The 13,528-nt window shown below is 36.0% G+C and overlaps 1 protein-coding gene across 3 annotated transcripts; it reads left to right on the top strand.

The window, feature by feature from the left end:
- The first annotated feature begins 324 nt into the window (after positions 1-324).
- serac1 (serine active site containing 1) lies at positions 325-13,081 on the top strand. 3 transcript variants are annotated; one of them, XM_067382984.1, is made up of 17 exons: positions 325-431; positions 747-969; positions 3,368-3,404; positions 4,416-4,558; positions 5,205-5,294; positions 5,976-6,107; positions 6,270-6,391; positions 6,476-6,604; positions 8,725-8,838; positions 9,062-9,224; positions 9,316-9,466; positions 9,960-10,101; positions 10,239-10,339; positions 10,454-10,551; positions 10,824-11,006; positions 12,653-12,796; positions 12,897-13,081. In XM_067382984.1, the coding sequence occupies exons 2-17, from the start codon at positions 843-845 to the stop codon at positions 13,031-13,033; spliced, it is 2,013 nt and encodes a 670-aa protein (XP_067239085.1). In that variant the 5' UTR covers positions 325-431; positions 747-842; the 3' UTR covers positions 13,034-13,081. The 3 variants fall into 3 exon arrangements, with proteins under 3 accessions (XP_067239085.1, XP_067239087.1, XP_067239086.1); XM_067382986.1 differs by lacking the exon at positions 12,897-13,081 and adding an exon at positions 11,408-11,568 and having other exon boundaries at positions 12,653-12,782; XM_067382985.1 differs by having other exon boundaries at positions 346-431; positions 826-969.
- The last annotated feature ends 447 nt before the right edge of the window (positions 13,082-13,528 follow it).

Genomic DNA, 13,528 nt, shown 5'->3' with positions numbered 1-13,528 from the left:
ATACTGAATTCAGTTTTAGGTTAACAATAGGCTACATGTTTTTTTTCTGTCAACAGCTTTCCATGAAGCTATATGGGCCTTCCAACTTAAAAAAAATATATATATATATGATGTTTGTATTATTAACCTTATATTTCTGAAAATATTACATATTATGAGCCTTCATGCCTATATCTTCCACCGTATATGATGAGTGGAGGGCAGTGGGGGCCCACATCAAAGTTTTTTCAGGGAGCTACAGCTCTAGGCGTGAATACACTGAACAATAGAAGTGAGCATTACGGTACGACATTATCGACGCGTGACTCTGACATTCGCGGTACTTACGGTAATGACGCTCTACGCTGCAGACTGAAAACAGTTCCTGTTTACATTTGCTGTCAAACGTGATTTTTATGCCTTGTTTATTGGAAGGAACTTCAGTTTAATAGGTAAACTGCACATTCAACGTACAGTTTCATTAGTTAAATGTCAATCTTGGACGTACGCAATTAATTCCGTTAGAATGCTACCCAACTATCTAGGCTTTTTCATGTACAAACAGACCGGTTATTATTAAACCTCATCAAATGATGAATTATCATCCAATTAAGATATTTAGTAAGCAGTTAGCCTGATATCAGTAGTATCTATAACTAAAGACGTGTGTTTAATGTTTCAAAAACTGAGTAACGTTAGAGAGAATGAAAACAACTGACAGTTATTCTTCTGGCTTGTGATGACACCACCTCTTCTTTAACTTTTAGCATTTAGGTTATAATCGACGTTAGAAGATTGATTTAGATTGCCATCAGTCATATACAGCTGGCATATATGTCTCACCAGCCCTCTGGCCAAGATTGATGTGTGCAATCGTCGGATATCTGCGAGGGAAGCCAATGTCTGTGTCCGCCCTGCGAATGATCCGCGTCCGGAGGCTGAGCACCACCGGACCTGCTGTGAAAAGAGCACTGCCATGGAGAGATCTTAGTAAGAGCCTGAACCTACAACATGTATGGTGGCAAAAAATGGCTGTCTAGGAATGCAGCTCTCTTGTAATTGATGCTCAGCCTTAATGTACAATGCTCAGCGTAAATGAGTACACCCCTTTGAAAAGTAACATTTCAAGGCATATTTTAATGAACACAAAAACAATTTCCTAAATGTTGACAAGACTAAGTTTTATATAACATCTGTTTAACTTATAACATGAAAGTAAGGTTAAAAATATAACTAGGAGAACAAAATGTTCAGTTTTACTCAAATTAGGGTGATGCAAAAATGAGTAAACCCCACTGAAAGTCTCTGTCTACAGTCTACTGTCTACAGAAAGTCTACAGTTGACTATAAAAGGGTGTTAAAACCCCTTCCCATTTCATGCTGTCAGCAATGGCACCACATGGAAGAGAAATGTCTCAAGACCTGAGAAAGAAAATAATTTCTTTACACCAGAAAGGTGAAGGCTACAAGAAGATCAGCAAAGTTTTACTTATCAGTCAGAATTCTGTAGCAAAAGTGGTACAAAAATTTTAAAAAGATGGAACTGCAACCATCTCATCAAGACATCCAGGTCATCAACGGAAGTTAACACCTCGACAGGAGCGTCTTCTGATGAGAAGGGTTGAAGAAAATCAGCTTGCAAGTTCACTGCAGTTATCTAAAGAAGTAGAAAGCCAAACTGGGGTGACTATTTCCCGTGACACAATACGGCGTACACTGCAGAGGAATGGCATGCATGGGTGCCGTTCACGAAAGAAGTCTCTCCTAAAGCCCAGGCACAAAAAAGCCCGACCTAGAGTTTGCCAGGGCCCGTGCTGAAAAGAGGAAGACTACTGGGACTCTATACTCTGCAGTGATGAGACCAAGATAAATGTTTTTGGAACTGATGACTTCAAAACCGTATGGCGTCACAAAGGTGATGAATACAAAGAAAAATGCATGGTGCCTACAGTGAATCATGGTGGTGGCAGTGTCCTTATGTGGGGCTGCATGAGTGCTTCTGGTGTCGGGGAGCTGCATTTCATTGATGGCATCATGAATTCACAGATGAACTGCTCTATACTGAAAGAGAAGATGCTACCATCACTCCATGCCCTTGGTCGTCGTCCACTTTTCCAACATGACAATGATCCTAAACACACATCTAAAGCCACTGTTGGATTTCTGAAGAAGAACAGGGTGAAAGTGATTCAGTGGCTCCTGATCTGAACCCAGTCGAACACCTATGGGGAATTCTGAAGAGACAAGTTGAGCATCACTCTCCATCCAGCATGCAGTCTCTAAAAGAGGTCATTCTTGAAGAATGGAAAAAGATAGATGTTGCAAAATGTCACCAACTTGTTCATTCCATGCCTAGAAGACCTGGTGCTGACATTAAAAATCATGGAGGACAAGCAAAGTACTAGATGTAGTAGTTTTTGTTGTGGGGTGTACTCATTTTTGCATCACCCTAATTTGAGTAAAACTGAAAATCTAATCTAAGTTATAATATTAAACTTACTTTCATGTTATAAGTTAAACAGATGTTATATTAAACTTAGTCTTGTCAACATTTTGGAAATTGTTCATTGAGATATTGTTTAAAATGTTACTTTTCAAGGGGGGTGTACTCATTTATGCTAAGCACTGTATCTGGCACTTTCCAAAACACTTCCACAAATAAAACGGGGCCTGGTATTTTTAAATGTATTTTTTGTGACTTAAGGACATAGATATATTTTAAAACCCCGTATTTGTATTTTTTTAAAGATAAACATTAATTTTTTAACATAAACACCAAAATAAGATGATAGGAAAAAAATATTTTGTAGTTATTCATGAACTTGCACTACTGTTCAAAAGTTGAGGGAACATAACATTTTTTAACAATACTTTTATTTAGCAGGGATGCAAAAGTGTCAGTAAAGACATTTATAATGTTACAAAACAATTCAAATAAACACTGTTCTTTAAAAAATATGTTTTCATCAAGGAATCCTGTAAAAAATGTATCATGGTTTCCACAAAAAATATTAAGCAGCACAACTGTTTTCAATATTGATAATAAGAAATGTTTCTTGGGCATCAAATCAGCATATTAGAAGAATTTCTGATGGATCATGTGACTCTGAAGACGGGAGTAATGATGCTGAAAATTCAATTACAAATTACATTTGAAAATATATTCAGATATAGTTTGTATATATATATATATTATATATATTAGTATATTATTATATATACAGTATAGCCTTGTTTAGTAAGACACTTAATACAAAAACATTTTAAAAAATAATACTGACCCCAAATAATACTGACTTAATTGCTTTGATAATAAATTGACAGATTTATTCTGAATGCTTAACCGAATAATACTGAATGCTGGTCTTTATCTCTTTCTTGTCTCTAGGAAAAATAGCAAAAGTGACAGGAGCAATAATATTGGGGTAGGTTTGCAAATTCTTACTTTTTACTTTTTGCATGTATTCAGCAAGCTATCAAAATTATACATGGGTCAATGATGAATAACGTTTTTTAAAAGTAAAAAAAAAAAAAAAAAAAAAAACTAATGGAGATTAATTTTTGAAGTATTAACAATGAGATTGTGGTTTTTATAATCAATTAACACAGCTTTTGTCATTTTTTACAAGATGGGCAAAATGTGTCACCAAAAAAAGTCATTTGGTTTAACCAAAAAGTAATACTAAATGATGATATTTCCAAACACTGCTAACAGGCTAATATCTTGCTATATAGATTATAGCAGTTGTACCGAATGACCTGATGTTTGGGGACATGCATATGAGCAAGTGAAAACATGAATTTTTCCAAATAGTTAAAAGAGAGTTAGTTACTTTGCTTCATGACCATGTGGTCCTTTGCAGGTGTCTGAATGATGTCACATCCTGTCACAAGATAATGACCGCATGACTTGATCCAAAATATTCCCTTTATATCGATTACTCTGAATGACATCAATTAATTTTTCTGGACATTCTTTCTTATAACAAAGCAACGACTTCTACACATAATTTTAATACTATTTTGCTCTATGTTGATACATGATGTTATAAAATTATGCCAGAATAAAAAAAAAATATATACATATATTACATTTTAAGATATTTTAATCACAAATGAAATGGCTGTATTGGCCTTTGGACGGTTAAACCGAATGACCTTTTGACACTTCAAAATCTTTAAAATACCTTTATATGTAGCAAAATATAATTAATATATAATCCTTTTGGATTCAATAAAATAGATCTAGTTGTACTACCTTACATACTTTAGATGTCATATCATTGTTTTTTATAATTATTAAGGCCTTTGGACAAAAAAATGACCCTTCACGTCATTGACCCACATACAATATCATAGAGAATGTATCTTCTGAGCCAGATTTGTTATGCTTCTCTGAAACACACTGTGACTTTATCAAGTTTGCTTTTAAACAGAGGCTGTGTTTTCATCACATATGAGGTGGTTACTCTCAACCAGGCCGTCACTATCGACACCAGTGCAATACTACAGGAGAAGCACAAGTCCTACATCTACCTGACTCACGCCACTAATAGGGAACAGGAGAGTCTTGCTTCTGGTACATTGTGACAGTTTTTGTGCTTGAGAGAGTATGTAAATATCAATGAGCTGAAAGATTCATTTGCATTTGTAAATGAGGAAGACAGAAATGATTCATCCTAAAAGGATAGTAATGCGAGAAGTGTCACAGTGGTCACAATTTTCAGAAGAAAGTACTTGCTAGTGATAAAAATCAGATGTTTTTGACAAACATTGAAAGAATTTGTGGCATCTGTCAGGAGTTCTAAAACAATAAAGCACACAAGACAGGGGTAGTGAACTTCATCCATCTTTTTTACTTTCCACTTCTGTTCTCACACACATTATGTCAGTTCAACACACACAACAGTTTAACAGTTCACACTTCTTTTTCAAAATAGTAGTCAACAATATAATCCTACCCACGAACACAACACAACAGAACAGTACAGTATTTTTATTATTATTTCAAGAGTTATTTGGCCAGACATCAGAGCAAATTAAGTTTTTGCAGGGGCATCATAGTTATGTCTTAGATTAGATTTAATTTTTTGATAGTATATTATAGATGTATTGTTTGATATTTTGTACAATTAGACATTAAATCAGCCCATTCATGTATCACAGTTGATTTACCTGAAGGAATTTATTGATTGCCCTCAACAGAGACAATATTTCTTTTTCAGGCCTCACTATCAAGACCAGGAAGGAGCTTCATAAGGCAGCTAGAAAGTTTCTTGAAATTACATCAAGAGTTCTGCGTCGCCCACTGGACGGTGAGTAGTTTCATCTCTTTTTAAGGCAATGACAAGTCATGTTGTCTGTTATTGCTCTTAAAATATTACAAATAAATATTTGTTGACAGTAGGCACTGTCTGAAACAAACTGCATGGTTATACCAGAGGACAGGCTTAGAAAAACCACCTAGGGAGAATGTGATTTATTGCATCTCAGGAAGCATCTGCTTTTTGTTGAGTTTTTTTGTCCTAGATGTCACCTGTAGCTACACAAAGAGGAAGTGACATGGAATGTTGTTCTGTTTTAAATGGGACAGTTATCTTTCTGTCTGTTCTGTTCTTCTACATAATGTGGAATCTATTACACTCTGCTTGAACTTTTTTTTCTTAATCACAGCATACTTGGCATCAGGTTTGGGACTGAAGAGTAGTTTATAATGTAGCCTTGGTGAACATAAGAGCCTTCTTTCAAAAACATCTTACCCACCCCAAACTTTTGAATGGTAGTGTATGTTTAGCACAAAACAGTTTAGCAAAGTGTGCCAATAGTAGTAGACTGATAGACTATAAAAAATGATCAGAAGTACTGTGCTCTCCATGTTTAACTGAAAACATCTGTTTCCATTTGACTTTTGCTAAAACTCTTCATATCAACTTTTCAAATCATAAACTTGTCAATCATGAGCATGTGTTGATTTTTTATTTATTTTTTTAAATCAGAGCGTCTCAGTCATCTAGACGCAGATCCTCATGAATGTGCGCTATGGGTGCTGCTGAAGAGAACCTGCTCTGCCGACCGGGCCGAGAGAGAGCAAGCTGTGCAGGAACTGGCCCAGAATCACCACTGGCAGGGTGAGAGATGGCAGCACACTTCATTATTAGAAAATGTCCAGATTTATTGACATGAATTAAATTTTATGCTGTTCTTGCTGAGCAAAACCTATTTTTACTGGGTGGACCCTCATCACTATACCTCTGTAAGCTCTGATTGGTCTTTTGTCTTGTCCGTCTCAGATTATCAATACCAGACTGCAGCACAGGTGGTAGATCAGCGCACATCTGTGGCTCTCGCCCGCATACCTAATGTGGACCTGCGCTTCTTTCTCCCTCCTCCTTTACTGCCACACACTGATGACGTGGGTATCTATCGTTCAGACATTAGCCAAATTGAACTGCTGTGCGATGTCAGCTACTAGTGCTAATGTTTTGTTCATGCATAGGATATATCAATAGAAGATGGACTTAGGCAGTTACTGGCATGTCTGCCCCAGTCGGAGGTGGATCAGTGTGTGCAATACTTCACTTCCCTGGCACTTAGAGAGAGCAGCCAATCGCTAGCCTCTCAACGGGTGAGACATAAACACACTCAAGCTATAGAGTGCAACATCCAGCTACCGCAAGTAAAAATCCCATGTGTTTTCTCTATAGGGGAACTGATTTTAGCTTATAAACTTTTAAAAACAGGCCAACTGTGAGCTACAAGGTTGTAAATCGATGTTACTGTATATGCTTCTGTTGAAGCCATCAGCCCACATTATTGCCAATTATGTCTTAAAGGGTTAGTTCATCCAAAAATGAAATTTCTGTCAGGTACTCACCCTCATGTCGTTCTAAACCCTACAAGACCTTTGTTCATCTTCAAAACACAAATGAAGATATTTTGGATGAAATCCGAGAGGTTTTATATCTCCCATAGAAAGCAACATAATTACCACATTCAAGGTCCAGAGAAGTAGTAAAGACGTTGTTAAAATAGTCAACATGACTACAGTGGTTCAACCTTAATGTTATAAATTTACGAGAATACACACAAAAGTGCACAAGTGCAGTCTCCTGTGAATATGTTTACGTGCAAACACCAGCTCAGTATTGGCCGACTCTGTTCATGTGAGCTCTGTTCACGATGCATGCATGTGAGGCTGACGCAGGAGCCGGCCGACACTGAGTCGGCGTTCTGACAACACGGAAGCTCTGCACTGCATCAACTGCATAGGACAATACCCAGCCCTATCTCAAAAACTACTTACATTTTTGTATGTATGTGTATATTTTGCAATAAACCATACAGTACAGTCCAAAGGTTTGGAACCACTAAGATTTTTAATGTTTTTAAAAGAAGTTTCGTCTGCTCACCAAGGCTACATTTATTTAACTAAAAATACAGTAAAAACAGTAATATTTTGAAATGCGCGTCTTAAAGGAGCGGCGCCGAGTGTAAATCAGTGCATTGTTAATGATGCCCCAAAATAGGCAGTTAAAAAATTTATTAAAAAAATCTATGGGGTATTTTGAGCTGAAATTTCACAGACACATTCAGGAGACACCTTAGACTTATATTACATCTTGTGAAAGAACTTTCTTGGGCACCTTTAAAATAACTGTTTTCTATTTGAATATATTTCACAAAGTAATTTATTCCTGTGATCAAAGCTGAATTTTCAGTCTTCAGTGTCACATGATCCTTCAAAAAAATCATTCTAATATGCTGATCTGCTGCTCAAGAAACATTTAATATGTACAATTGTACAAAATATTTGTGTACAATATTTTTTTTCAGGATTATTTGATGAATAGAAAGTTCAAAAGAACAGTGCTTATCTGAAATCTAATTTTTTTTTTTGTAACATTATAAATGTCTTTACTGCCACTTTTGATTGATTGATTTAATGCATCCTTGCTGAATAAAAGTATTCATTTCAAACTTTTGAACGGTAGTGCATAATCCTACAGAAGCTTTGTATTTCAGATAAATGCTGTTCTTTTGAACTTTCTATTCATCAAGGAATCCTGAAAAACAAAAGTGTTTTCAACATTGAAAATAATCATAAATGTTTATTGAGCAGCAAATCAGCATATTAGAATGAATTCTGAAGGATCATGTGACACTGAAGACTGGAGTAATAATGCTGAAAATTCAGCTTTGCATCACAGGAATAAATTACTTTGTCAAATATATTTAAATAGTACACAGTTGTTTTAAATTGTAATAATATTTCACAATATTACTGTTTTTTACTGTATTTTTAATTAAATAAATGTAGCCTTGGTGAGCAGACAAAACTTCTTTTAAAAACATTAAAAATCTTAGTGGTTCCAAACTTTTGGACTGTACTGTACATCGTTTTTATTTCATTCAAGTCACTCGCAATGCTTCATGGATTGTAGTTCTTTCCCTCACTGAAGCCATTACGTACACCGTCTTGTACCTTAGTCTGTTTGTTCAATTTTCAAAAACTTTTTTGCTTCAAATCAAAGTTTGTAATGTTGTGATTCACTTTGTAGCTGGTAGGTTTGGTTCATTGCTTAAAATTCTTTAACAAAGCTTTTTTTTTTAAATCCCCATGGGATATATGAATCGGAACAACACTTCCAGAACCAAGGCTGCTGAAAAAGTGGGCGATTTTGATTGAATTTATATCCAGATAAAAGTGACAATCCATTAGCTTTGCATTTTGGTCTGTGGTTATAGGGAGGACTGTGGTGTTTTGGAGGAAATGGGTTGCCCTACGCCCAAAGTCTCACTTCTACCCCCTCTGAGAAGGTGGAGACGTTCTGCCTGCAGGCCCTGGTGCAGCACTCAAAGGTGAAGATTTACAAACTCTGCAAAATGACATGTATTTTGCAGCACGGAAGTTGCCGATGATCAAAGAAAACAGGATGCTTGTGTATAATGAGTGATGTTTTATAGATATTCTTACCTTCAGTTTAATTAAGTTTAATCCAAATTTGACTTTAGCAAATCATTGTTGGTTTTAATAAACATATAAATTCAAAGCATTTCCATTTGGGTTGTTCTTTGTTCACAGGTCCGGAGTCATTGTGACCACATTGTTGCTAATGGAGGACTGCAGCTCTTACAAAGAGTCTACCAGCTTCGTAGAGACTCTCCAAAAATTCAGCGCAACATTGTGCGAATTATTGGAAATCTCGCCCTGAATGAGAGCGCGCACACAGCTATAGTGCAGTCAGGTTAGCCTTGTGCTTTAGTATTACTGATTTATTAATTTGATTTTATGTTAATAGAGTATTTCTTTCGTTTTCTTTTGTGGTTGTCCTTAAGGTTGGGTGTCTGTCCTGGCTAAGATGATCCAGTCACCACACATCATGCAGGCATCTTATGCTGCCCGTGCTTTAGCCAATTTGGACAGAGATGCAGTAAGGGAGAAGTACCAGGATGGTGTTTACATTTTGCACCCACAATGCCGCACAAAGTAAGCATGCTAGCTTATTTGGATTGCCCCTTATTCTCTCCAAGGTAGCATTTATTTGATCAATAATACAATAATTATTACAATTTTAAAATATCTGTTATAAATATATTTTAAAATGCAATTTATTCATGTGATGGAAAAGCTGAATATTCATCAGCAATTAATCCATTCTTCAGTGACATGTGAATCTTCAGAAATCATTCTTATATGATGATTTGGTGCTCAAAAAAATTTCTTATTACTATCAATGTTGAAAACAGTTGTGCTGCTTATTATTTTTGTGGAAAGCATGATACTTTTTTTCAGGATTCTTTGATATTCTTTTGAAAGTTCAATGTAAAATAGAAATCTTCTGCATCATTATGAAAGTCTTTACTGTCATTTTCTTGTTGAATAAGAGTTTGAATTTCTATAAAAACAATCTTATTGCCCCCATACACTAATGTCTTCAGTTTTGTAAGGATTATTCATGTTTTCCATCCTATATATTCAGCCAGCCAATCAAAGCTGATGTTCTCTTCGTGCACGGCCTCTTGGGAGCAGCTTTCAAAACATGGCGTCAAAAGGACCTTGACGTGACGGATGATGACAAGGTGGAAGGGGTCCGAGAGGACTACACTGAATGCTGGCCCAAGGTCAGATATTTTTTTGAAGAAGCATATGGGTAAAATCAAAGTTACCCAAATACAATTTGTGGTATGGCATTACAGGTCTTCGGCGGTATTTTAAAAGTCAGACCAGGAATTCAAATCTTATTTTGTATTTTCCACAGTCATGGTTGGCTGCAGACTGTCCAAACCTCAGAATCCTGTCTGTCGAGTATGATACCCATTTAAGTGACTGGAAGGCTAAGTGTCCTGCTGAAAACCAAAGGTAAACAGTCACGGTGTTCATTTTCAATGATCTACGTCACTAAATTACTGATTAACTCAATGTAGCATACATGATGTCAATGTTTTTTGTTTTTTCACTTTTTGTGCTATACAGAAAGTCCTTGGCCTACAGGAGTCAGGAACTGCTGAGGAAGTTGAAGGATGCAGGTGTAGGGGACAGGCCTGTGATTTGGGTAGCCCACAGTATGGGAGGTTAGTCCATGGTGGGTCTTAGAATAACCAGCACCTAACTATGAGAGTAACTTCCAAATCTTCCTGTTACATTTACTTGTAATAGAATAGCTTTTTACGAAAAATCATATTGCAATTGCTGATTGAACAGCTATACAATAATATATATTACAAGACCATATTGTGATTTCATTATTTTAATTACTTGTGCAGACCTGTTTGTAGATTTAAAAAAATTCCATTTGTAATGTGGGGTCTGTTATATTAACTCTGAATCATAATTTGATTCATAGGTTTACTTGTGAAAAAGATCCTCTTAGATGCCTCAAAAGATCCTGATCTCAGTGCGCTGATCAAGAACACGAAGGGAATTCTGTTCTACAGTGTTCCTCATCACGGCACATTCATGGCTGAGTATTCCGTAAATGTCCGATACCTTCTGTTTCCTTCCATTGAAGTGAAAGAACTATGTAGAGGTATGATGTGATTTCTTTTTGTTCTCTGAATTTTAATAGAATAGTAAAGGTCATTAAGCGATTTCTGAGAAATACAGTTGAAATCAACCCAAACAAACACACCCCTCTCTTCATTGCTCCGCCCCCAAAATGCACAAACATGCAATGCAAGAGTGGTGAAGAATAATGCTTCGCAAAAAATAAAGAGAATATGATGAACAAATGACAAGGAAAAACAAAAAGTGAACAAAGCCAACATTACAACAACAGTAGATCTTGGTTCTTAAAGGTGCCCTAGATTCAAAAATTGAATTTACCTCAGCATAGTTGAATAACAAGAGTTCAGTACATGGAAAAGACATACAGTGAGTCTCAAACTCCATTGTTTCATCCTTCTTATATAAATCTCATTTGTTTAAAAGACCTCCGAAGAACAGGCGAATCTCAACAGAACACCGACTGTTACGTAACAGACGGGATCATTAATATGTACGCCCCCAATATTTGCATATGCCAGCTCATGATCAAGCCATTAGACAAGGGCATTAACGTCTGGATCTGCACAGCTGAATCATCAGACTAGGTAAGCAAGTAAGAACAATATCAAAAAATGGCAGATGGAGCGATAATAACTGACATGATTCATGATAACATGATATTTTTAGTGATATTTGTGAATTGTCTTTCTAAATGTTTTGTTAGCGTGTTGCTAATGTACTGTTAAATGTGGTTAAAGTTACCATCATTTATTACTATATTCACAGAGACAAGAGCCGTCACTATTTTCATTTTTAAACACTTGCAGTCTGTATAATTCATAAACACAACTTCATTCTTCATAAATCTCTCCAACAGTGTGTAATGTTAGCTTTAGCCATGGAGCACAGCCTCAAACTCATTCAGAATCAAATGTAAACATCCAAATAAACACTGTACTTATGCGATTAGACATGCTGCATGACGAAGACTTTGTAAAGATCCATTTTGAGGGTTATATTAGCTGTTTGGTTTTTTTATGTTGTTTAAGGCAAGCGCGAGCTCTTGGGGCGTGGAGCACCAGATTTAAAGGGTCCAGCCTGAATCAACTCATTTCTAATGATGCCCCAAAATAGGCAGTTAAAAAAATGAATTAAAAAAAATCTATGAGGTATTTTGAGCTGAAACTTCACAGACACATTCAGGGGACACCTTAGACTTATATTACATCTTGTGAAAAAAAAAGTTCTAGGGCACGTTTAAAACAGCAAAACCAATGTTACTCACATAGGGAGCAGAAACAACTTAACCTCTGTGACCGTTTTCAGGCCTTCGCGCTTAGGTCTCTCCAGCGCTGGAAAGCTTTTCTAATATTAAAGCGGGTCCTAAAGCTCTTGCCTTTTTTTTCAGTGATATTCCTCTGAACTTTTCTCTTTTGTAATGTCTCTGAGCCATTTCTCTTTCTAGTCTTTCTTTAATTCTCCCTCTTGCTCACTCTTTCTCCTCCCCCATCATAAGTGTAAATGCCCCCTACTGCTGATTGGCTACAAGTGTGTTGTGACGCTCATTCCGATCAACTTTCAACAGCGTTTCTCAGAAATCGCTTACTGCACCTTTAATTCCTCCTGATAAGATTAAGATCCCACAGTCTCATTTACACACATTTTTTCTGTTCATCTGTTTCTACTCAGACTCTCCAGCTTTACGGGACTTGCATGAAAATTTTCTCAGCATTGCAAAGGATCGAGAGTTCAAGGTCCTTAGCTTTGCAGAAACACTGCCAAGCTCCATTGGGCCAATGCTCAAAATATTGGTAGTTCCACCCCAGTCGGCAGGTAGGTCAGAGTAATTGAACAACAAGTAGCAGCAGTTCTTTCTTATCGTCATTCTTATATCAAATATCAGAAAATTAAATTTCTCCCTTTTCTCACTTAGATCTGGGTATTGGGGAGCTCATCCAGGTGGACGTTGATCACCTCAACATCTGCAAGCCAGAAAAAAAGGACTCGTTTCTCTATAAACGTACTTTACAATTTATTCAGGATGCTCTTGGAGGACAGAGAATTAAGTGAACTCCACAGTCCAAAACTAGTCTCTTGTCATTTCATTGCCGTTGTCATTGCCAATTTAAAAAAAAAAAAAAAAATATATATATATATATATATATATATATATATATATATATATATATATATATATATATATATAATATATAATATATAATATATATATATATATATATATATATATATATATATATATATATATATAATATATATATATAGTGTTACTGTACATTTGACTGAATGGAAGTTCTAAAATTGCAACTGGAAGTTTTTTTTTTTTTTTTTCAAGATCCATCATGATCCATTTCCTGTCCCTTCATCTGTGAAATGGAAACACCACTGACCTTTCACTTTTATTTTTTTCCTTTACATTTTCCAATATGAATGCTTTGTCAAAACATCTGGTTTTACCTTTTGACGTGTTTTGCCCACTTCACCATTGCCTTGTACTGTATTTCACTTCAGTTATTTTAAATGAGAAAGCTATAACAAAAATGAATG

This window comes from Chanodichthys erythropterus, chromosome 4 (genome assembly GCF_024489055.1).
Source record: "Chanodichthys erythropterus isolate Z2021 chromosome 4, ASM2448905v1, whole genome shotgun sequence".
Taxonomy (NCBI): domain Eukaryota; kingdom Metazoa; phylum Chordata; class Actinopteri; order Cypriniformes; family Xenocyprididae; genus Chanodichthys; species Chanodichthys erythropterus.
The sequence above is the reverse complement of the archived record's forward strand: the minus strand, read 5'-3'. Positions and strand labels throughout refer to the sequence as shown.